Source organism: Pectinophora gossypiella, chromosome 25 (genome assembly GCF_024362695.1).
Source record: "Pectinophora gossypiella chromosome 25, ilPecGoss1.1, whole genome shotgun sequence".
Classification (NCBI taxonomy): Eukaryota; Metazoa; Arthropoda; class Insecta; order Lepidoptera; family Gelechiidae; genus Pectinophora; species Pectinophora gossypiella.
In genome coordinates, this window is record NC_065428.1 from 6471309 (window position 1) to 6497418 (window position 26110).

At 40.2% G+C, this 26110-nt stretch overlaps 4 protein-coding genes across 4 annotated transcripts; 3 read left to right on the plus strand and 1 right to left on the minus strand.

Annotated features, from left to right (window-relative positions):
• Positions 1-69: 69 nt before the first annotated feature.
• Positions 70-10517, minus strand: LOC126378205 (mitochondrial import receptor subunit TOM20 homolog). The gene is made up of 4 exons (XM_050026426.1): positions 10287-10517; positions 8909-9012; positions 2927-3031; positions 70-2209 (listed from the first exon to the last, which is right to left on the minus strand). Exons 1-4 carry the CDS (start codon positions 10411-10413, stop codon positions 2078-2080), a joined length of 468 nt encoding a protein of 155 aa, XP_049882383.1. The 5' UTR covers positions 10414-10517; the 3' UTR covers positions 70-2077.
• Positions 10518-10899: 382 nt separating this feature from the next.
• LOC126378223 (cx9C motif-containing protein 4) lies at positions 10900-25774 on the plus strand. Its single transcript, XM_050026447.1, has 3 exons — positions 10900-11039; positions 25140-25287; positions 25635-25774. The coding sequence occupies exons 1-3, from the start codon at positions 10985-10987 to the stop codon at positions 25666-25668; spliced, it is 237 nt and encodes a 78-aa protein (XP_049882404.1). The 5' UTR covers positions 10900-10984; the 3' UTR covers positions 25669-25774.
• Positions 11088-15016, plus strand: LOC126378119 (vacuolar protein sorting-associated protein 26B-like). The gene has a single exon (XM_050026301.1). It carries the CDS (start codon positions 11255-11257, stop codon positions 12632-12634), a length of 1380 nt encoding a protein of 459 aa, XP_049882258.1. The 5' UTR covers positions 11088-11254; the 3' UTR covers positions 12635-15016.
• Positions 25766-26109, plus strand: LOC126378224 (uncharacterized). Its single transcript, XM_050026448.1, has one exon. The coding sequence runs from the start codon at positions 25912-25914 to the stop codon at positions 26107-26109; it is 198 nt and encodes a 65-aa protein (XP_049882405.1). The 5' UTR covers positions 25766-25911.
• Position 26110: the final 1 nt, after the last annotated feature.

The window sequence follows — 26110 nt, forward strand, 5'->3', positions numbered from 1 at the left end:
GGACTGCCAACAAAAATCTGCTCAATTTTAATGCCTATAAACTTATTACGTTAAAATCAAAAGCCAAAATTTGTACAATACTTTTATTTCACAATAAAATCTCAATCAAAACTCGCAAGCATCCTTAACCAGTTGTGAACACAAAACAAAACCTATAATAACTAACAAATACCTACATTACCAACTTGCGTTCTCGTGATATTAGCAAAATGGCGGACTGGAGGGTATCACAGCCGATCTGCATTTGGTACAATTTATACAATAATCCCAAAACTTATCCATTGAGCTTGATTATTATAAATAAATTATAAACAGGAGAGTAAAATTAAATTACAACACTATTGTTCTTAAATTTAGTTTTAATTATACTATAGGAAAAGCAAAGTATTAAGTCTCTGATTAGCTCTCCTACTTCTATACAATTATGTAAATGTGAACAAAAATGTTAGATGAAGATGCTTAGTGTCGATAGATTCACGCATTTATCGCGTTAAGTCAAGTTTATCGATACAAAACAGGCATACAGATTCATTCAGATTTTAATTTTATAAACTTATCGACATTTTAAAAACATCACCCTCCTTTTGGTTTTCGTCAAAGTCGGGGCATAAAGGCAATCTGTCGATAACGTTCAACAACATATACTCAAGTCTTGAGTCCAGGGGATTCAACATGACACGAGACTTGAAGCATTCACACAAACAATTAGAAGATAAATAGTTACAAAAAATACAATGCGACATAATATATGCAAGGGATGGTTCGTCATGAGAATTTCTCAAAGGTAATAATGTCGAAACAATTCTAATATTCACTATCGAAATAAATCTCTATTTTGCTATTCGAAAACGGTGGTTCCGCCATTTTTTAACAATTGATTCTCCATTACACTGCTCTACAAATACTTGGATACCTGTTAAAAGTTAAGAGCTTCTACCTTACATGAACTTGATTATAACAAACGCACGCGACATACAGGCAAGATTTAGACAGTTTCTCTATTACAATTTCCTAAATAAAATTATGTACAACAATTACTGTCAAACCATTTTCTATTATTGTCTGTATTACACCGATAATCTATAGGATCTCTCATTCACAATCATATTATTTACAGTTTGAATATGTTCTCTATTTTATAACACTTTCATCATACCGTTAGGAATTAAAAGGCAGCTCATGGTATGTGTCTTTGAAGTGCTAAGTATTATATGCCCATGAACGTCTAGGTCGTCGTTTCTTCTATTCAAATGAGAGAATATATGAGATAGTTTGGACATCTTCCGAAGTAATTCGAGACTATAGGATAGTCGTCATACCGGAAGTCACCGAGGCAAGGGGATGAGAAGTCTATGGACAACCGAAGACCCGACAGGGAGATAGCTATTAAGGTCTTGCATGGCGAGTATGGCATAAGCTCACGACTATGTATGTTCCCAATTAAGCTACTAGTACAGTCACGAGCATTAATATGTATACACTTCGGTACCATGTCACATTAACTTTTTTGACAAATTGAACTGTAAGTCTCACTTAATGTCAAATATGTTAGTGCGACAGAGTCTTAAAGTGGGTACATTATATTGCTCATGACTGTACATCCATCGCAAGACGAACTGAGTACCCACGCTTTACTTGAGCATTCTGTTACTTCTTGTTGTTTATGGCTGCATCGTTTATAAACGATGATTCTGCCAATGTCAAAGTTCCAAAGAAAAGACTTTAACGTAAATAACCAGTTTTGTGTAAGATAGATTCTTCGAAGAGAATACTCGGTGGGAAGTCCACTAATGCAGGAATTTCCCAAAAGTAGGACACCATAATGTTACGATGACATCACAAATAGATTAGTATGAGCTTTCTGTTAGACCAACGTGATAGTTGGTGAGCCGTATCGCCCTCTATGACAAGGATAGAATGATGGGAGGACAGGCGAGTGCGAAAGAGATAGACAAAGAAAATTTACTATTCTGACAGCTGTCCTAACACGCTATAGCGTCAAAGGTAAAATAATTCGGTATTTACTCGTTAAGTCCAGTACAAAAAGCTCTCAACACATAACAGGCACCAGTAAGGTCTATTCCACGTCCTCCTCCTGCAGGGCCTGGTTTCCGCTCGCCTTCATGTTGGCTCGGAGCCGCTCTGTCACTTCTGGAAGCTTCTTCAGCAGCATGTGGAAGATTGGCGCCGGCATCGTTTGTTGGAGGACCTGTTAAAATACAATAGAATATAATATACTAACATAACATAACCTTACGACTATATCCCAATTGGACTCTCTAAATCTAACGAGAAAAACCTATTTTTATTTAACTTATTTATTTTAATAAAGAAAAAGCAATAAGTTCGCCGTTTCATTGCGTTTTTCCATAACGTCACAGTGTGCTTTTTCATACGAATTCCATAGAAATTTCGTGTTTTGATGTTTAGTGATAAGTAAGTGTTTTGACTAGTTGGAAATGAGCCTATTGACAAAAAGAAAAGAAACAAAAAGATAGTCGAAAAGATACATCCATCACAAGATGAACTAAGTACCTACACCTCACCAAGCTTTCTGTATAGATACTGTGCCAGTAAATGCCCCGCACCACTCAGACGCCGTTCATACCGTAACGATTAGCGTCGCCTCCGTCCACTTCATCTGGCGCCCCACGTGGGGCAATTCGATTTACGAATTTTTGAAGGCTAAATAAAGATCATCATCCATCATCATATCAATCTTAGGACTTCATATCAACAGTGGCTGAAATTTGTCTTTAATTACCCGTGACTCTGCCCACCCCATTAGGGATTGCTGGCGTGATTGCGTGGCGTTATCTATGAATGTATGAATAAGTTTTGGAGCGGTAGTATGCCTGTGCTTACACTGCTTCCACGTGACGCCTAATAAGGCTCAATTAGCTAAGAGATGTGATGATGTTCATACCCCGAGCAGCTGCTGTGTCTGTCCGCAGACGGCGACGGCCTGCCCAAGGTGCTCAACGCCCGCCTCCAGGTCGCCGGCTGCCAGCAACTCCTCACCCAGCTGGATCTGAACACAAACATTTACAAAAATCAACATCATTTTATTCTACATCTTTTGTGGGTTATGAGATCAATGATTGACTGGTGTCAAGGTTACTATTGAGCCGCCAAAGGCTCCTTTTTTTTTTTTTTTTTGACGTGACTTATTGTAGATTTGCCGCAGATGGCATTAACTACTTGGCCGGACAAATGGGGAGCGCTGAAGGCTCTCACCCGGTACAACATTTAAGACAACAGGCCTGAGGGTGCCCAGTTGGGCGCGAACCTCGGCTCAGGGCGTCGTCTGAGAGGAAAAATATTTGAAAGAATTTGTGGTGTGCTGAACTCATCACCAGTTTACACAACACTTGACCCACGGCCCCACACTGCATGAGACCTCACGCGAGCCGGCCCTGTGCGGAGTACGTCCCTGCCTTCGTTCCTGGGGCGCGCGGGAGTAGCATTCGACCACCGGCGTCCGCGCCAGTCGCCCGATACGCTCTGCGCTGAACGCACGTCGCTTTGCCTCGCACCTCTCGCGGCTAACTTACGTCTTGCATTCTAACCCCGCTATTGCATGTTGTTTTGTATAACGTTATCCAACTCGCGTCGATTGAAGATTCGTCATTGCTATTTCTGTACCTTCTGATTGTTGTGGTGAACTTGGAAGATTATAGCTATTGTGCTGCATAAAAGGTGTATGATTGAAGAGCTCCTAGAAACCCGTACACGATCTTAGCACTACACCCATACACACTACATTGGTGACCGCCGAAGCCTAAGAACAAGCGATGACGGAGGATTTTAAGGACGCCAGCGGCGGAGAAAATGTTAACCGCGTGGCAGTGCGGTTGGCGCCATTTTGGGCAGACGATCCCGATCTTTGGTTTGCGACCATCGAATACCAGTTCGAGAGTAGCGGCATAAAATCCGATGCTACCAAATTTTCAACAGTTGTTCAGCAACTTGAGAACAAAATAGCTAGAGAGGTACGCGATTTAATTATTAATCCGCCGCGAGAAAATAAGTACGAAAAGCTTAAACAGGAGCTTATCAAACGGTTGTCGGTTTCGCGGGAGCAACGACTACGTCAATTGCTGGTGCACGAGGAACTGGGAGATAGAAAGCCGTCGCAATTCTTGCGCCATTTGCGTAGTTTGGCAGGCGAAGGCGTGAGTGACCAACTACTCCGTAGCTTGTGGTTGAACCGTTTGCCTACCCACTTGCAGACAATAATTGCATCACGCCCATCAACTGATGACCTAGATGATGTGGCAGAGTTGGCAGATAAAATATGTGAGGTGACGCCTGCACCGTCGTTCCAGGTCGCGAGCACTTCCGCAGCTACGTTTGAAACTATGTTTAAAAAATTTGAATCCAGTATAACGTCACGTATTCAATCCGAAATTTGCCAACAGATCGCTCAGCTGAATATTAATCGTGGCCGTAGTGCAACACCACAGCGCAACCACAACAGGTCGCGTTCACGCAGCCGCGGTTGGAGTGAGAGCAGGACTCCAGGCATATGCTGGTACCACGATAAGTTTGGACCGAAGGCCCGCAAGTGTATCCAACCATGTAACTTTACCTCGGGAAACCACCGGGACAGTCAATAGACGCGGCGAGTGACTGTCAACCCACTACAAGCCGCCTATTTGTGATAGACAGGAAAAGTAAGGTACAATTTTTAGTTGATACGGGCTCTGACGTCTGCGTATTGCCACGTCATTTCCAACGTGAACGCAGATCTCACACTGACTACACTCTCAGCGCTGCAAATGGAAGTCCCATCCACACATTTGGCACGATGACGTTACATTTGGACTTTGGACTCAGGCGCGACTTTACCTGGAACTTTCTGGTGGCTAACGTGGACAGACCGATCATCGGCGCTGATTTTATGTCGTTTTACGGTTTGTTGGTTGATTGCAGAAACGGCCGACTACTGGACAGCGTGACGTCATTACATTCACCAGCTACCCCCACAACTTGCGCCCAACCAAGTGTGAAGGCCATTTCAGGAAACAGTGAGTACCACCGATTACTAGCAGAGTACCCGGAGTTAACCAAGCCATCTGGCGTTCACCGTGAGATTAAACACAACACCGTGCATTATATTCGGACAACGCCAGGCCCTCCTGTTTTCTGCCGTCCACGGCGTTTGGCACCAGACCGTTTAGCAGTAGCCAAGCAACAGTTCGAGGACATGCTGCGTGAAGGGACTGCACGGCGCTCAGATTCACCCTGGTCTTCGGCATTGCATCTGGCTCCTAAAGGTGAAAACAGCTGGCGACCCTGCGGGGATTACCGTGCCCTCAATACACGGACCATACCTGATCGTTACCCTATCAAGCATATAGAAGACTACGCCCACAGACTCGCAGGTAGTACCATATTTTCAAAGTTGGACTTAGTAAAGGCGTATAATCAGATCCCAGTTTACGAACCAGATATTCCCAAGACCGCCATAACAACACCTTTCGGACTCTTCGAGTTTCCTCACATGTCCTTCGGACTGCGGAACGCTGCTCAATCCTTTCAACGCTTTCTAGATGAGGTACTGCGTGGCCTGGATTTTTGTTACTCGTACATCGACGACATTCTAGTTTTTTCGAAGGATAAAGCTACTCACCTGGAACACCTGGAGCTGCTGTTCAAGAGGCTCAGCCAGTATGGACTTCTCATCAACGAGACCAAGTGTTGTTTTGGAGCAGGTGAACTTACCTTTTTGGGCTACACAATTTCTGCAGAAGGCACTCGTCCGATGGATACCAAGGTCCAGGTCATCAAGGAGTTTCCACCACCGAAGACTGCAAAAGGTTTACGTCGCTTTTTGGGGATGCTTAACTTTTACAGGCGTTTTATCCCGAATGCTGCAGAAGAACAAGCGCCACTACACCAAATGCTAGCAGGCCCAGCTGTCAAGGGTTCTACAGTCCTGACCTGGTCGCCTGAGCAACTACATGCGTTCGACACATGCAAAGCTAGCCTATCTAGGATTACACTACTAGCTCATCCAGTATACGACGCACCTTTGGCCCTAGTTACGGATGCATCCAACACTGCTGTAGGAGCTGTTTTGCAGCAGCAAATCGCTGGTAACTGGCAGCCGCTAGCTTTCTTTTCGAAAAAAGTGAATAAGGCTCAGACACAGTACAGTGCATACGATAGGGAGCTTCTAGCTATCTATGAGAGCGTAAAGCACTTTAGACACATGATCGAAGGTCGTCATTTCACGTTGTATACCGACCACAAGCCCCTAACGTATGCATTTCAAAAGAAAGATCGCACTTGTTCCCCGCGTCAGTTCAACTACTTGGATCTTATTTCCCAATTCACGACTGATGTTCGGCATATCTCAGGTTTCAAGAACGTGACTGCCGACGCACTTACCAGGATTGAGGTCATATCTACTCCACCGGACTATGAACTCCTGGCGCAACAGCAGAAACGCGACATGGAACTTAAGAGCCTCGTTACTACAGGATGTTCACTCAAACTGCAGAAGGTCCCAGTTCCAGGTACTGACATATTTCTTTATTGCGATGTTTCAACAGGAAAGCCACGACCTTTTGTTAGCAAGGAACTTCGGAGACGCTTCTTCGACAGTGTGCACGGCCTCAGCCATGCAGGAGCAACTTCCACCATCAGACAGATGACGGACAGGTTTGTTTGGCCCTCTATACGTAAAGATGTTCGTGAGTGGGTCAGATGCTGCGATTCTTGCCAGAAATCAAAAGTCCATCGTCATACTACTGCACCGCTGGGAAACTACACATTAACTGGATCCAGGTTTCTTCATGTTCATATAGACCTTGTCGGTCCTCTTCCTTCTTCAGCCGATTATAAATATTGCTTGACAGCGATTGACAGATTCACAAGATGGCCTGAAGTCGTTCCTCTTTATAACATCACGGCAGAATCTGTTGCACGTGCATTTTATGAAACATGGATATCCAGATTTGGCTGCCCCCAGGTGGTTACTACGGATCAGGGCCGCCAGTTTGAGTCCAGCCTTTTTCGAGAGCTCGCTAAGCTGTGTGGCATCGAGCTGCGACACACCACAGCCTACCACCCAGCTGCTAATGGCATGGTCGAGAGGCTACATAGAACCTTGAAGGCGGCGCTGATGGCACACGGAGACAAGAGATGGACCGACGTTCTTCCCATTGTGCTACTTGGCCTACGCACTGCTTGGAAAGCCGACCTACAGAGCTCCTCGGCAGAACTCGTCTATGGTGAGCCTTTGAGGATCCCTGGTGAGTTTTTCCACTCTATTACTACTAAAGCTCTGACAACCGCCGATTTCATTACTGAGCTCAGAAGCCATATTATGAAACTCAAGCCAGTCCCAGCAGCGAGACACTGCACAAAGTCCGTTTTTATCCACAAGGACCTTCAGAACTCAGACTATATTTTTCTTCGTAAAGATGCCTTACGGGGTGCGTTGGAACCACCCTACACAGGACCATTTCGAGTAATTAAGCGAACAGACAAGACAATTACAGTTGACTCGTCCAGAGGACCTGTAACTGTCACCATAGACAGAGCCAAGCCTGCTTACATGATAAACGAAGAAGTACAGAAAGAAACTAAAGAGCAAGGAATAGATCCAACTTCTTCACCACCGCGCCCGGTTACCACACGGTCCGGACGCACTGTTAAATTTCCAAATTATTTTTCCTCAGGTCCTTGATACTCCCAGGGGGGTGATGTGGTGTGCTGAACTCATCACCAGTTTACACAACACTTGACCCACGGCCCCACACTGCATGAGACCTCACGCGAGCCGGCCCTGTGCGGAGTACGTCCCTGCCTTCGTTCCTGGGGCGCGCGGGAGTAGCATTCGACCACCGGCGTCCGCGCCAGTCGCCCGATACGCTCTGCGCTGAACGCACGTCGCTTTGCCTCGCACCTCTCGCGGCTAACTTACGTCTTGCATTCTAACCCCGCTATTGCATGTTGTTTTGTATAACGTTATCCAACTCGCGTCGATTGAAGATTCGTCATTGCTATTTCTGTACCTTCTGATTGTTGTGGTGAACTTGGAAGATTATAGCTATTGTGCTGCATAAAAGGTGTATGATTGAAGAGCTCCTAGAAACCCGTACACGATCTTAGCACTACACCCATACACACTACAAATTAATCGACCCTAGTGGGTCGATAGCGATAAGCGCTGAATGAGGGAAATCGTCGACCACGCCGGCGGGGTCGGTATCGGGGTCCTGAAGACCAAAGGCTCCAAGGCCAAGGTTATTCTACATAATTATCAAGTATTTTGTTGAAGGTCAATTTTACAGCCATTTTTGTTCCTATCTCATATCTTACCCTGCCCTGCCCTACCCTGTCTATATATAGACAGTATTTAGAGGTGCGATGTTTGAGTGCTTTTGCGAGTCATTAGGTATCCTCCAAAGATGACAAAACGCTTACTCCCCTAATATACAGATTTTTTTTTTTGTATTAGTAACATTAATACTGAGTACTGAGGGGGCTGATTCAGACCATGATTCTGACTTAATATCAAGTGGAATTTTCTGTCAAAACTCAGAATATTAAGCTGAATCATCACCCTCTGTACAAGAACAAACAAGTAGCCAAGTAGATAGGGTGTTAGTGACGACGTACGTAAAACATACTGAGGGGGATGATTCAGACCATGATTCTGAGTTGATATCAAGTCAAATTTTATTTACTTATTTTCAGTTTTATACTTTAAATGGAAAATTCCACTTGATATCAACTCAGAATCATGGTCTCAATCATCCCTCAAGTGAGGTTAGGTTAGGTTAGTTTCAGCTTCCTTGTGGCAGAATCTACACAAGCTAGGGTCCTTTAGCTTTTGTTTGAGTTTCTAATTTGATAGATAAAAGCTTTATTTAGACCAACTAGACTAAATTACCTGCTGTAGGAAGAACCTCTGCAAGGCTTCATGGTCACTCATGTCAGGCAAAGGACCGCCATATGTACGTGAACGATTTGCACTCTTCTGTGCATTCTGTCTGCCTGCAAAGTCGACAAATTAGAAACTTAATCACCTACAATGTAATATACCTAATGTAAAGTAAATAGAAACATAAATACAAATGAACACTAATATAAATTATATTATATTTTATTGTTTGAAGATTAGATACATAAGGTATTGAATTGTTAATTTATAATTATATTAATATTTAATTTGTAATTGTATTAAATAAATAAAATTGATTAAGCAGGGATCTCTGCTACAATGTTTAGTTAAGGTATTTTCTGGTTTTTTTTTTTATTTTTATTTATTATTTTGTGTACTTCTCTACAAATATAACTTTAGTAAATAAAAATAAATAGGTATATAGGTATTGTTACATCTCAAGCTTAATGTGTAGTTACTACTTTTTTCTTCACATTAAAGTGAATGGACATTCGAGAGCTTAAAATCCCACTAAGAAGCTATGAAATCATGGACACAGCTACTTAAAATAATTCATTTTGATAATAAAAAAAATAATACATAACATGTTACAATGGTTTACAATTTTATAGATTTTGTTTAATGACATTATTACTTTAAGCTATTGGCCTCTCCCTGTTTCTTGGGATTTTTTAATATTTCATTTTCTTTATTTGTCAACCAGTCTTAGGTACATAAGCACCTAAATATCCCACCACTAGTAGTGACTTCCAAGAAAACAACTGTGTATAGGTAGTTCTAAGCAGTGTTCAAATTGAAATTATGAATTTCAACATATTTTCACCATAATTTTCTCACTCATTATTATAACAAGAATCATTCATTTGTTTTTTGGATTGGATAAAACCTCACAAAAGTGTGCTTTTAAATACATTGATACATGTATGATAGGTAAGTTGACCATTGTTGTAAGGAAACGAGTGTGACAACAGCACATAAAGATGCAATGTGCAGTGCTGAAACGAAGCTTGCCTCTCAAACGACAGTATATAAGCGGTACATTAAAGGTGCAATATGCTCATAACAAGAAAGCATGTCTGGCAAACACCCCAATGTCACGGTTGCATAATGTTCAATGTATGTGTGCAATACCGTTGTGACCATTTCTTTAGCCACCTAGTGAAAGCGATAACAATTAGTCATTATTGAGTGCATCTGCATAGAAATGACGAAATTTTTTTAGGTTATTTGAGCAATTGCATTACTGTGTAAGGGTAATAATTACGCTAATTGTGCATTTTTATTACCTTGTTATGTAATTTTAACCTTTCTATGACTTGCTTTACTCTAGTTTTTATTCAATAATCAAAGGGTAGTTAGTACTCACGTTCTCTCAACTTCTTTTTGAAAAGAGGATCCTTGCGACGTTGTTGGTCAAAGTACACGCAGTATCCTAAGAACAAAGTCCCAGCTATACCAACTGCAATTCCTAGTGTAGTACGAGTAATCTCCATGTTTTATTGTTGAATTTCAGCGATTTACACACAGTTATATCGGCTCGCTTTTGTTAGAAAATTGTGATCCGCCATTTATTTTTTGTAAAAGAAGTTAAAAGAAGAACATATGTATGTTGGCGGCACTGATTTTAAAATGCGTTCAAGAAAATATAAAATCTTAAAAAACGAGTATCCAGAGCCAGATATTAAAAAAAGGTCAATTATTGCCAGAGCAATTAAATCCACAATCTTCATCTCTATCACACCTTAACAATTTTAAATAAACTATCCTTATCATTATGTTTTCTCAACAAGTTTATTAGATACCGACACCGACACAAATAATAGCGGAGAACTATGTACATAACTTCCTGTCGGAAAACATTTCTCCTCAGTACATAATACTAATGTTAATTTAATTTTTATTAGTTCATTGAATACAAATGCATTTTTTAACTGAAATTCTGAAAATATTTTTCAGGACTTTTCATGACAGGTGTTGCCATAACAAAATTTTGCATATGTACACATGATACAAATTCAATATTTTTAGGTGCTTTTCCAATAAAAACACCGAATATTTTCATTTATGTCGAAGGACCCTTGTAAAAGATTCGCTTGTGACATCCAGAAATGTCTTATGGGTGAGTTTTTCCAATATAATTTTATTTAGTAACCTTACAACGACAGCCGACATAAAATCAGTCGCCATCTTTGCTTCAACCTTTCAATCGCCTCTACCGATTTGCGGGCGTTCCGTCGCCGTTTTTTCAATGTTTTGCTCAAAAAAATCATTATTATTCGCGTCAAAAGCCACGTAAAAAGTGCCTACAGTTTTGCGTAACAATTTGGTGTGAAAATGAGTTTTTTCGGATTTGGTCAGACTGCGGATATCGAAATCGTTTTCGAAGATGCTGACAAGCGGAAGGTTGCCGAAGTGAAAACGGACGACGGGAAAAAGGAGAAGCTCCTGCTGTATTATGACGGGGAAACTGTCTCCGGCCGAGTGAACGTCACTCTGCGAAAGCCGGGCTCCAAATTGGAACACCAAGGCATCAAGGTCGAGCTCGTAGGTCAGATTGAATTATTTTACGACAGAGGTAATCATCATGAATTTATATCGTTGGTCAAGGAGCTCGCTAGGCCCGGCGACTTGCTGCAGCACCAGTCGTACCCTTTTGAGTTCCCTAATGTTGAAAAACCGTATGAAGTGTACACAGGAGCGAACGTGAGATTGAGGTATTTCCTTCGTGCGACAATTGTTCGCCGCCTCACTGATATTGTCAAGGAGGTAGACATCGCTGTACACACGCTCTGCAGCTACCCGGACGTCCTCAACTCCATAAAGATGGAAGTAGGCATAGAAGACTGCCTCCACATAGAGTTTGAATATAACAAATCGAAATACCACCTGAAAGATGTAATAGTGGGTAAGATTTACTTCCTCTTGGTACGCATCAAGATCAAACATATGGAAATATCCATCATAAAGAGAGAAACAACTGGTTCTGGACCAAACACATTTACTGAGAATGAAACTGTTGCAAAATATGAAATAATGGATGGAGCACCAGTGAGAGGTGAGAGTATTCCAATAAGAGTGTTCCTGGCTGGGTATGACCTCACACCAACCATGAGAGACATAAGCAATAAATTCTCTGTAAGATATTATCTGAATCTAGTGTTGATGGATACAGAGGACAGACGCTATTTCAAGCAACAGGAAGTCACACTGTGGAGGAAAAGTGACAAGTCAAGACTACCATTACATAATCCTCACGTACCGCAGACATTGTCACACCCATCTAGCCAACTGAGACAGCACAGTGCATCAAGTGAGGATAATGCTGCGAGAGTGGTCACACCATCTATGCCTGAAAATGCCATGCAGAGATCTATTTCCCCATCAATGGCTGATGGTGACAAACAAAATGGACCAACACAAATGGAGCAAGAAAAACCTGAAGTGATAACAAAAAAATTAGCTAACACCCACATTGAGAATGACCATGGAGAGGTCTCTCCAATATTAGAACAACCCATTGAAAAGCCTCCAGTAGCTGAGAAACCACAGGTGACTGAAAAACCACAAGTGACTGAAAAACTGGAGGTAGTGGAAAAACCTCAGTTAGAGAAACCACAGTTGGCGGAGAAACCGTTACTGGCTGAGAAACCCCAGATAGCTGAAAAGCCCCTACTCAGCCGACCAGAGAGTGTTGAAGCTGAACCGAGTCAATAGCCGATATGTGCTTGTGCGGTCGACAGTGCCGTCACCGATGAAATGAACTGTATGTTTTCATATTTGAAAACAATTATTTAGAACGCTGGAACTGACTATTTCCTGGTAAATAATAATGAAGTTATTAAGCCCATTGTTCCACTTTTGTATTAATGTTGTGCACTTAGCTGATGCAAATTATCATATGAATAAATTGTATCGGATGGAGTGAAGATAATATTGAATTGAAAAGAGATTGTGTGAAATGGGCTCTAAACGTAAGTGTATTCTAATAATAATTTGTGTTAACACATACATTTTAATATCTTGATAAAGGTCTGTCATGAAATATCAGTTGAGGATTAAAATCTATTCAGCAGAGTTAAAATATGAGCTTAAAATGTGTACTGCAATGTATGAGGCATGTTTTGTTGGTAGTAACATATTGTCATTGCGGCTGTGATGTTACTTCATAGCTTATAATTGAAGACATCTATTCCCTTGGTTTCGGAAAATATTTATTAATATAATATCATGTGGTAGTATAGAATGTGCCTAAAAATGATTCCCTTGCGCTTGGCAGCTTCATTGTTAACTCTGTTTCATCTGTACTAAAGAAATGTTTTAAAAGAATCCACAATCGTTTTTGAAGAGCAAATACAGCCATTTCACTGGAATCCAGCACATTAATGTGCTATCACACACCTTATCAAACGTTGTTGGTTTAGTTCATAAGAAATTTATCAAAAAGTGATTCATTGAACTTGTATTTAACGTATTTATTTGTATAATTATGCTTTTATCGATTTATTTTTCATTGTACACATTTTGATTGAATTTCATTACACTTGATTCATTTGCATAAAAGGTGAGTAGTAGGTAGTGTTTTTAAGGTTTTAACTAATGGATGAGGTACGAGAGTTGTGTATGAAGACTTGTATAGGTCGAAGTTGCGCAGATACATTGAGTCTGCTAGCGAACCACAAATGATTCAAGTCAGCCGAATGCGGTATGTCTGGTACCTATAAATCGTGTAAATTTTGTACAGGATTGAAATGGATGAAGGTGTTTACACACATTTCGTCGTTTAGTTAAAATTAGTTTCGTTTCGTTCTGAAAATGTTTTCTGTAGCTGTTTTAGAGAACGTTACTAATTCGTCTTAACGAAATAATTGTCGAGTTTTATACAACTTTGGAAACCTGTTTTCCATCGCGTTAGCATGACAACATACTACATACTGTGAAGTTAAAACAACTTTACCATGGACGTACTATTACGTAACGTATTCTAAAACGACATGGAAAAATAATCGGTTAAATGTCTGTAAATACCTTTTGATATTGTTGGATAGGTAGTCGTTTTCTTACAATGTTATTCATAATGTGTGATTTAAGGAGTGTATATTGAGTCGGGATACAAATATAGGAATTGTAAAATATCTGTGTTGGAAGCACGTGTGAAGAGAAGGTCTTTAAGATGCTTCTCTACTCATCATTCTCACATTTAGACTTAAGAAGTCATTAACAAACCAGTTTAGATATGGCATGACCAAGAGAATGTCACTTATATAGTTAAAGGTATCTACGTATTATGCGGATCAAAAGGGGGAATATAGACAGTTTCATTGATAAAGAACTTAAGAGCTCATTCACATCTGTAGTGACCTTAAATCGTTTAATAATCTAACGTTACTCCTTGTGTGTGCCATTCAACATATAGCAGTAGACCTGAGTCATTTTTTTACGTCGCGCCATCATAAATGTGAAGCGACGTGTACATAATAGCAGTTTTATTTGTATATCTATTTACTACATATCACTGCTCTGAAACAATATACCTAGGAGGGCACACAACTCTACCATTCACCAATTGATTTCAATTGAAACCGTCGAGCGTATTTTATACCAATTGAGCTTTGAGTGGAAATTGAGATTCTTTCACAAACAACTAGGATTTCAATCAATGTATCCGTAAGGTACACATCGAAAACGCAATAATAGTGCTTATATTTAACATCGTAACAAAATGAATCTAAAAGACTATTGTCTGTAAAAAGTATACTAAAAATATGTAATTACAGAATTATAACATAGTAAAATAGGTTTTAATAAAGTTATTTGGCTGTGGATTGGCGTAGCACTCTGAAATTAATCGTAACAAAATGTTATCAGACTACACACGATGTTCTTGGAGGGTTGGTCCACGGTCAATATACTATAATAAATAGTTATTATTTTATGTAAAATAGGAGAAAGTCCATGTTATGTAAAACATTATGTTATTATTATCATCAAATTGTTTGGTTTTAGTATCGTGTATAAAAGATATCTTTTTTCTATTGAGATTAAGGGCGCATGTCGATTATATCATATTGTTAATAAAATATATGTATAAATTGCTGATTTCGCTTTTTATTTTCGGAACCTTATTTTGAATGTTTTAAGGGCTTTTTTCACTACTTGCTTTTTATAATGTCTGTGATATATACCCTGTCTGCTGTATAAATTAGCAGGATTGTTATATGCTGGGCAACTTCTAGGTGGGCTATCATATCAGTCAGTTATCGGCGAGTGGTGAAACAAGCTCTACACTAGTTAGTAGAAGGTGGAATATAACTTGAGATACAACCGGATAAGTAACGAAAATCTAGGATTTACATTTTCCCGTTTCGCATTCCCGGCTCTGGCAACAAGCGTCATGTAATGAACAAAATTGTGTGCGTTTTAAATTCTTGTCGTTTGTTTTAATAGCTAATCTCGAATGATTGATTAGCTGTATTATAACAACGTGTTGTTTACGTAAATTCAAAGTAAATATTAACAAATACAATAAAAAACTTTTACGTAACAATCGCAGAAAAGACAATTATAGCTGATTCTAAGTAACCTACCGCTCGCCGCCTACATAGTTCTAGGAATTAGCACCGTCTAGCATAAGCAGTTGTAGGTACCTAGTTACCTACTATACTTAATATATTCAGTCAGACCAATGTAACTTTCCTATTTTTAATTGAATTACCAAATTAAGGAAAAACATGCGCTCAACCCTCGCGGCACATCAACGGCCCCGGCACACGCGCGCCCATGCCAAGTAGATCACACATAGCCTTTTTAAGAACATTCCCAATTCCAATTCAGTTCAATTAATATTTTTATTTTATATGTATTGTGGGATGTAAGATTATTATTGTATTATCAGAAAGTCAATAAGTGTACCTACAGAACATCCCCAAAATTATGACTATTATACGGTACCCCAAGGTACAATCCTTCGCCCTCCGCTTCTTATAAAATATTAGAAAACGATCAATCAATAGTCTTACATTTTGTTATAATAAATAAAAGAATGAAGATTAATAAAACGAAAGCAGTATTAAAATTACATTGCAGCAGCGTAATGGGCTTGTATCCGCGGTATTTATCTAAATTGACCTTATCACCACTCTTATCGCTAAAAAAGGACTAGTCTGTGTTTGTGACATTTATTTTACAGATGTGGATCTAAAATACCCTTCAGTTGTCACATTCACAGAAAACTCGCGCCCGAACACCCTAGCGAGGTGGCTAGACGGTAGAGACAAGTCGGATGTCAACTTGCAGCCACATTTAGTGTACGTACATAAACTCATGCCTATTTCCCATCGGGGTAAGCAGTGACTATGGAACAGTGTTCGGAAAACCCATTTAAAAAGTTAACCGATATAAAAGGTTAACAGATTCAATCGGTATCCTTTTATTACGGTAACACGTTAATCTGTTAACCTATTGAAACCTGTTAACACATATCAAGGGTTAACCTCGGTTTTATAGGTTATTATTACTAACGAAGAGTAAAATATTAAAACAAACTCAGCTGGAAAGAGAAAGATGGGTATAAACGGGAAACAAGCGTTTTTGAAGAATCGGTTATATTCGACAAAATTGAATGGAATCGTTAAAAATCGGCTAAAATCGTCTGGATTCGAGTAAAATTTACAAAATTGATTGGAATCGATAAGGATGGCTAGATTCCACTTCACTCGACTGGATTCCAGGTTATTCACCTACCTTAATGACACATCGGAGTTGGCAAAGTGGAGTTGGTAATGCGGAGTATAGTATCCCTCAACGCAACTTTTTCTTCTGGGGGACTTCAACGCCTACCATCAAGAGTGTTTGTACCCGTTCCAGAAGACCGACCATGCTGACAAAGGCTGACAAAGAGGTGCAGGCTTTTGCCTTGTCACTAAGTTTCTCACAGCTGGTAAATTGCGCTGCAAGGGTACCTGACGTTGCCAACCATACCGCCAACTGCTTGGACCTTCTGCCGACAACTGATCCGGACCGATATCAAGTATCAGTGACTTTCCTTTAGGAACTTCCGGCCATTGTTTGGTGAGATCTCTATCAGTCTATCCCCCATCTGATCTTAACCGCAGAGAATCCAGGCGAATATGACGATACAAGTTAGCAGACTGGGATGAGATACGGCACTTCTTCGCGTCCTATCCTTGGAGTGAGGTATGCTTTTCTTCAGAAGACCCGACGAGCTGCGCAGACCCGCATACCGGGTGTGGGCTGAAGAATATACCTGCAAAGCTCCTAACTCTGAAGAAAACTCCGAATAACGCCGCCAAGTCTTGCAAGAGGACAATACGCGGAGCTCGTTTCGACCATATAAGTAGGCCAAATCGGTGCGAAACTGGCTAAGTACCCAACTGGTATTTATCTAGCTAATTTCTGCCGTCTGTTGTTGCCGCCATTGCTGAAACCTGATGGATCGCTGACCTATACCGCGCACGAGAAGGCAAATTTATTTATCTCCTCACCTGCGACTCTCGTCTAGATGCTGAGAACAATATTCCACCTAGTGTACCTCCTTGTGATCTGGCAATGGCAGTACAGGTCTGAAAAAAATTTGAATGCCATCGAAACTACAAGAAGAAGAAGAATGGCAGAGATCTGTATCCGGCAACATGAGGTCCTAAAAATGCTTCACATTCTAGACGTGAATGAGTTCCGTGGTCCAGATGGTATTCCAGCAATCGTACAGCAGAACTGTACACTTGAGTCGTCTCCAGTACTGACACGGCTCTACCGGCTTTCATGTAAGCTTGCCTATGTGCAGCCTGTGTCCAAAAAAGGTAGTCGTGCCGTGCCGACCCTGCTAACTACCGCCCCATCTCAGCGAACTTGAACAATTCCCTTCTACTCGATCGACTACTTAGTGACCGCCAATTTGGTTTCCGCCGTAATAGGTCAACTGGCGATCTTCTTGTGTACGCTACACACTTGCGAGGCTCTTGCCGTGTCCTTTGATATCACAAAGGTTTTTGATAGGGTTTGGGAGAGTCTTATTGGAAATATAGCCATATGCTTATTGGAAAGCTTCCGGCATATGGGATCCTTTCTAGCCTTTGTAATTAGATATCTGACTTCCGGAGGAATAGACGGATTCGGGAAGTCGTCGATGGGTGCTCGTCTGATTTACATGGTATTAGTGCCGGAGTCCCTCAGGGATCTGTTCTCTCTCCCACTATCTTCCTGCTTCAGATCAATTATCTGCTGTTTTATGTCCTATGGGTATGCAGACGATAGCACAGTGAGTGACGGAGAACAAGCACCAGGGATGTCAGCGTTATCAGAACTTGTTATCAGAATCTTATGAATCGTGTGAATTTGACCCTTAAGTCCGTCTCAGAACGGGGTGACAACAACTTGGTCGAATTCAGCGCTTCCAAAACCCAGGCATGTCTGTTCACCGCGAAACGAATCTGGCTCCAATGTTCCGGAGTGTACCCATTAGTGATGTAACGAATATTAGCATTCGCGAATATTTTTTGCAGATATTCGTATACGCATTCGCGAATGTCTAAAAATTTACATTCGTTACACCATCACTAATATCCACGACAATTACCAACTATCTCGAGCACCGAGTCGATAACAAAATTGCAGCCAAAAATCAGACATCCTTTCTAAAGTCAGTTGATACTTCCCCTCAGAGCAGTCGCTCGATCTATACACAGCACAGGTTCGTTGTTGTATGGAGTTCTGCTGTCACCTTTGGCAAGGCTCTGCCAGCTCTCGGTTGGCCGCTCTCGACTTGGTGGAGTAGACAATGAGTCGTTAGTGAAGACTCGACTCCAAAGTCTAAAACACAGACGAAGGGTAGCGGTTTTTTATAGGATACACTTCGGTGTGCGGTTCAGTGTGTGCAGGAACTTCATGAGTTAATTCCACCCACACTATTCCATCTTCGAACAACTAGTCGTCGGCAGACATTTCATGTTGTGGATATACCACCAATCCGCACTAAACGTTTTGCCTCTTCCTTTTTGATGCGAATAGCAAAGGACTGGAACAGTCGTCTGCATTTCCAACTCGTTATAATTTGGCATTCTTCAAGGCTAGGGTGAATAGGCATTTACTAGGTAAGCGTGATTCACCCTAGACTACATCGTCCCATACCACCAGGTGAGACTGACGCGGTTTTCAAACGCGGTCAAACGTGAGCCTATATTATTAATAAAAAGCTGTCGATTTTAGTCGTTTCCAGGCGATTTTGTGGAATCCAGTCTAGTGGAGTGGATTCAAGTCATTTGTGTCAGTTTAAGTCCATTCAAGCTGATTGTGACGATTCTAGGTGCTTGTCAAATCCAGTCCATTTTAATCGATTCTAGTCGAATCCAGTCGATTCCTCGACTAAAAAATAGACTCGATTCAAGTCTTTAAATTAATATACGCATCATACAAAACCGTAACGTACCATACGCCTAAACCATGCGATACGGACTTCATCCTATGGCTACATATTAAGATGCATCCCAATTCCATCTCAGATCAGAGTAATATTCAAGATCACTCAAACAAGTGAGTTAGAGAGCGTTATTATATTGTCTAGATTCCATGACGACTACCTTCCGACTTCATACTAGTAACCACATCTTGCGTCATTTTAAAATGGAGTTCCTATAACCACCTGGTTACCATCAGATCTTGAATACTAACCAGAGCTAGAATGCTCGTCAAGGCAAATTATTTTAACATCGAGTTTCTAAGTTGACAATACAAATGACCACCTGGTCATCATCACACCCTGAGTATCAACCAGCAACAACCACCTAGAGTCAGAGTTCTCATCAAGACAAATCAAACAAACCCAAACTTGGAGGTCTTGCGTCATTTAAATTTCGAGTTCCTACCTTTTGGTTATCATCCAATCCTAAATACTAACCACCAATAAAGTTCTCATCAAGACAATTCAAACAAGCCCAAACTCGAAGGTTACGCGTTATTTTAATATCGATTTCCTAACTTATGACCACCTGGTCATCATCAGACGCTGAATACCAACCACCAAAGCGAAGTATAGCTAGAAGGCTCATCAAGACAAATCAAACAAGCCCAAACTCGGAGGTCTAGCGTTATTTTAATATCGAGCTCCTATCCTTATAACCACCTGGTTATCATCACACCCTGAGTATCAACCACCAACAACCACCTAGGGTCAGAGTGTTCATCAAGACAAGTCAAACAAACTCAAACTCGGCGATCTTGCGTAATTTTTTTGTGGAGTATAATAATAATATAATATAACCTGGTCATCATCAGACCCTGGATCCTTCCGTCATGTCTACAAATCTTCTCGTAATTATCACCTATCAAACAAAAAAAAACGTAACCAAATCGGATCATGCGTTCTGCAACTACGTTACGACCTTTCCGCGTAGCGTCCCTGGTTAAAAAGTAAACGTCGAAATAGTAAAAAACAAAGCGCGTGGAACGATTAAACGACGCCGACAAGTGCCTGCAGGTTGCTTGGCGCAGCGTTGCCAGCTTTCTTTTCGCACGACGGAATGGCAACATGCAAAAATAACCGTTTGTAAAGCGGTTAACCTATCATTCCTGTTAACCTTTAATTTCTGTTAACAGTGTTCGCATTAACCCCCTTGATAAAGAATACCGAAATGTTTCGGTATACGCCTGTACTGTTAACACATATTTATTTCGGTTAATAACCGAATTATTTCTGTTATTAACCCTAACCGGAGGAACACTGCTATGGAATTCCATTTGCTTCGATCCTGACGCATGTCTCTTGCTTCCTCCAAATGACCCACATCAAATTTAGTGTAAACTTTGTTATTCTTATGATCTTATCATGAACCTTTGTGTGTTTGTATATTCTTTATTGCTTTTAAAAATAAAAAGAAAATTTAAAGATATTTATTTATCTTAACATAAAGCAAAAGGCGAGCTTTTTCAGCAATCAGGATTTCTTCCAGCAAACCTGGGACTAAATAAACTTCATTTTCATATTTTAGGCAAGCAACTTAATGGTTTAATGTAGTTAGATAATGATGTATTTACTTTGTGGTTACAATACTCAAATACGTTTTATCAATATTTTAATATCTGACGCGGACTGCGACACGCCCACAAATCACGAAGAGGAAAATATAAAAACGCGATAATATTGCTTCTGATGGAATTAAAAAGTTTTGTTAGAATTGTTTACATTTTATGCAGCTGTCCGATATTAACGTAAGTATACCTACTTCTGTATTGCGTGCAGTTTATAATACACTCACCCGTTTTCTAAGATGTTAACTCCAATCTTCTTCTACTCCGTCCTCAGTAGGGACGACCTCAAAGGTCTTCCTCGAAGTCAACTCAAAATCGATATTTTAGACGGCATCTCAACCTTAGCTTAGTTTAGTCCTTAATGACGTGTTTAATGAGGGATTTTCCTTTCGGCGTTCCCCAATTTTTTTTCTTTAATTTAATTTTTAATTTAAGTACTTATCTCTTTCTATTGTTTTTGTTAAGCTTGACGCCCACTAAATAGCCTGGCTGCGGCAGCGGTACAAGGCGGCAGCAGCTAGATGCTCCTCTTGGATCAAGAGGGGTTAAAAAAGCCACATTGCATTGAATCAATTCACCTAAAAAGCAATATTTATACATTGTTTTAAGTTTACGCGGTTATTATCATAATTAAAGCACATAATAACGGGTTCTTAATTTCTTACCGCGTTTAAAGTAGGGATATGAGACTCCCGATATTATGTAAGGTAAGAACCCGTTATTATGTGTTTTAAAGATTTTTTTTTGCCATTTGTTGACATAGCACACTTAATTTTATAATTATATGCTTTTTAGATGCTCAGGACTGCCCCATGCATTTCCCCACTGACAAGGGAAGAACTATCTGTAATTTATTAATTTATCTCAAGTGCAGTTTTCACTAACACAGTCGGCTCGACCATTATAGACGGCGATACGGCTCACCTATCACGTTCGACTAATAAAAATCTGAGTAAGGTGTGGGTACTTAGTACATCTTGCGATGGATGTACTTACCTCTGACTACCCCATTGGGATATAGTCGTGAGCTTATGTTATGTATAGTACCTATGCTACCTTCAATGTATCTAACTGTGATTAGATCAAGGCGAGGTAATCACTATTATGTAATCGGTAGGTCTATGTGTAAATTGGTTTAAAAGATACGAGTGTTTGTGTGATGATAGCTAGGCGAAGTTTTAAACTGTTTTTAAAATGCAAAGGGAATTTACGCTTTATGATCAAGATAGAACCCAGATTTTTGAAAGAGCTATACTTACAGGTGTAGGTACCGCCGTTTCGCCGATCACAGACAAATTTACATTATCCAAACAATGTTTCCCAAAATGTTTTGATTGCCAACCAAGTTCGCATAAAAGAATTTGCCATCTGTTTCATATTCCAAATGAAAAGACTGTGCCATGGCAGCGGCCGGCGAATGCCAGACCCGTAATTTCCATCATCATCAACAAACAAATCATTTCATCATCATGGTGATAACTTTGGCAAGTGGATAATTCGCATAATAATAATATGCCAGCTTAAAACACATAATAACAGGTTCTTACCGCGTTTAAAACACACACTTGCATGCACTTGCAACAGTGTCGAAATATTGGGAGTCCCATATCCCTATTTTAAACGCGGTAAGAACCCGTTATTATGTGTTTTAATTATGATAATAACCGCGTAAACTTAAAACAATATGCCAGATGGTGACAAGTGAACTATTTGGTAAATGAAGTTATGGCAATGATTGTTTGCGAAGTGAAAAGCCAAATGTTTTTCTGCGAAAAGCTAGAACCATAATTTCGATATGCTCAGAGATAAGAAATACCGATGTGAATCTTATAGATGATGGTGTCCTATTTAGGAAAATTAACGTGCTAGCGTTCATATGACGTAGTATTCATAACATTATGACGCATATGACGTGTGTTTACATTTACGGGTAGCGTCGCCCTATGCTATGTCAGTAGAAAAGTGAATAGATTTCCACGATCAAACTTACGCATTGGACAAAAAGCTCTATCCTTAGTATACTTTATAACATTTGCCTTAAGCACATGTAATACATAAATAATAGCCTATATATATCCCACTGCTGGCCGCAGGCTTCCCCTCAATCAACCAGAGGAGTATAATCACACCACCCTCCTTGCGGGTGTTAATAATGTTAGATATTCATACCAGATATTTAAATCAGATCCCCATATTTTCCCATCGCATCGAAATCAGGTAAAAACTTAAAAATGCGCGATGCCAAGATGTAATTGATTTTTGCTACAAGATTTTTCTCTGGGTGTCGTGCGTGGACCATACAATCATGTACGGTCACGAATTATCTGAATTCTGAAGCACATTACACAACTGAAGTGTGCCATAGTTTATGAATACCTATGGGATAAAATACCCACAAATAGGTAACTAGCTGTCTGAATGTAGGATAAAAAACTTAGAATATGGGGTGAGACCCCGCGAATGGCCTCAAACAGCCCCACAGCCATCGCTGTCCACCTGAATATATTGATATGTTCATCTGATTGCCTGGTAGAATTACCACAGCGACATTATCCACTGCATGTTCTACTATCTGTTTTACTGTTTACTGTCTGTTGTTCTATTTGATAACATTTCTGCATCGGATTATACAAATACTTATAGCATAACTGATAATTAGAGAAATATATAAGTATTAGGTATAAGACTTAACTGATAATTCTTCCTGCGCATCGACAGGAAGACTGATAAAACTGTTGTTGATTGTTATATCTGAAAACACACTGTTATTTTTTCCTGATCTGGGGGGTTAAAATGGCCACATCGAAGCAATTCATCCAAAATTCATCTAAGAAAGCAATATTGCTATTTGACATTTGTTTGCATTGCGCACTTACTTTTATATGCGCAAATGTCAAATTGCAATATTGCTTTCTTAGATGAATTGCTTTGATGTGGCCATTTTAACCCCCCTGTTTCTGAATATTGTCTGTTCTCTGCTCTTAAGACACTTTAATTTTGTTCTCTGCAAATTAATGACAGCCCGCCATAAGTATTTATAAACTTTTTCAATAAATCGATTACTCACTCGAGTAGAAATAGAATCGATATGATGCATTTTAATATTATTATGAACTTGTTTATTTAAATTCGAGACACTGGGATAGGTACACCCGGCTACAGTTCGAGCAAAATAATTTATAGTCGCTAACAAAGTGAATATAAATCACTACGTTTTAGTCGCTAATACATCACATGTAAGTGTAAAATAAAAGGTACAGTACAGACCCGTGTTGCTCTATGGTACAAACCAATAATAGCTGATACATTCAAATCTCTTTTGTGACTATTGAAAGGTGATACTATAAGAAGCTCATAAAAAATCTGCAATACTTACTCGTACAGGGCTGTGGTTAAAAGTGACATTGGCCCGTAGAAAGCGTTATATTTAAAACCACTTAGCCTTCCAATCAATCGCCAGGATGTAACTACGATCGATAGTCGCGTCTAGTCCTCTTGCACGCTTATTTAGGTGTCAGTTCTAACTATGTAACACTAAGGCATCGATTCATAGTCGCGAACGAGTTTTGGTGTTATATTTTTAATTATTAAAGTGACGTTTTCTTCCTGTTAATGTAAGGCTTGAACAACAGATTTCATTTTCGCGATCTTGTGCAGTCTTTGGCTTAATCTCACGATATCCCAACGCTTGGAGCCTTCGATCAAACTGACTTAGCCTTATGCGTTAAGCTATTAGTCTCATTTCAATCGTTTTCTGTCGAAGTTACGTGCCGCGGAAATTGATGTTTCCGCAAGCATTTTTAACCGACTTCAATAAAGAAGGAGGTCCTAGTCAATTTGACCAGTATTTATGTAATACTTATTATCGAAATTGCACAAGTTTGATTTTCACTAGTATCTAACCACAGCGGAGCGTTTGCAGGTAATAAAGGTTGCTGGTTGCGCGACTTCAGAATTTAGATTCTTACATTATATTGAAGAAAATATTGTTTGTTACCTTTTATTTGACAGATGTTGAAATCAGTTTAATTTTTAAAATTATTTTTTTCATACCTACGTCTATTTTCGCCTATACAAGAAGTGGAAGTGTTTCCTTTGTGCTGCGTAGGATTCTTAACCCCCCTGTTTTTGCCATCCAAACGGATCTGAATATATTTGAACAAGTACAACTATGTTTCAGAGAATAATTTCCAAGAGATCAGGTGCGACAAGGTTTTCGAGGCGATGCGCCAGTGCTGCATGAAGCACAAGCCGGTATCTCTAGTTTGCGACGGGTACGACGTTCGAGCGCCAAGGCAGTTCTCACCTGCCACCGACACACCGCAGAAGTAGGTGAGGTCATTCTTCTCCCTAGCGTTATCCCATTTTCCCCAGGGTTTACTTACGCTTACTTAACCTGAAGAATTGACTGGTCCTTTTTTACAGAAATAACCCCAGTCACATATCTAGCATGTGACGAAAACACTTTTCTCGGGTATGTGCGTTTCCTCACGCTGTTATCAATGATCTATGATCTAAACATGAAAACGCAAACCAAACCAAGTCAGTAGGTGAGGGCGGTCGTTACCCTTTTTGTAAAAATATTCACATCACCACCAGCAGTGACCTGCTTTGTCGCTACCAATGTGCTGTAAAAATAATCTTCGAATAATGTTTGATGTCTCTTACTTTATAGAATATGGAAAATCGTCGTCGCAGTCAAACACTAGGACAAAGAAGTTGGATATACAAGTATCCGAGAACGTTCCAGCTAACATTCACTGTGTTGGGGCTCTCTATCTTTTTCTCGAAGCCGATCTACGACATCTTCTTCAGACCGAGGGATATCGTAGACTTGCGCGAACCGCCGACCACTTTAGCTTATAAAAGTGATAACGACAACGTGGCTGACAATTAAGACATTTTGTGATAAAACTCCGGATCCTTAGGCCAGGGTTATTGCATCACCTACTATGGAAGCAGTGTCAAAAGCAAGAGAAAGATTCGCTAAATACCCGGTAGTATTCGCAAAGTGCTCCAAACAGGCCGCGGTCTATGCTAAGTGTGTGTTATTTAACGAGGAAGTGAAAAAAGACGATTGTGCCAAAGAATTCAAAGAGTTTTCTGCTTGTTTGCAGTCGGCCGCGAGGGATATGAAAACTAAGCTTTAAT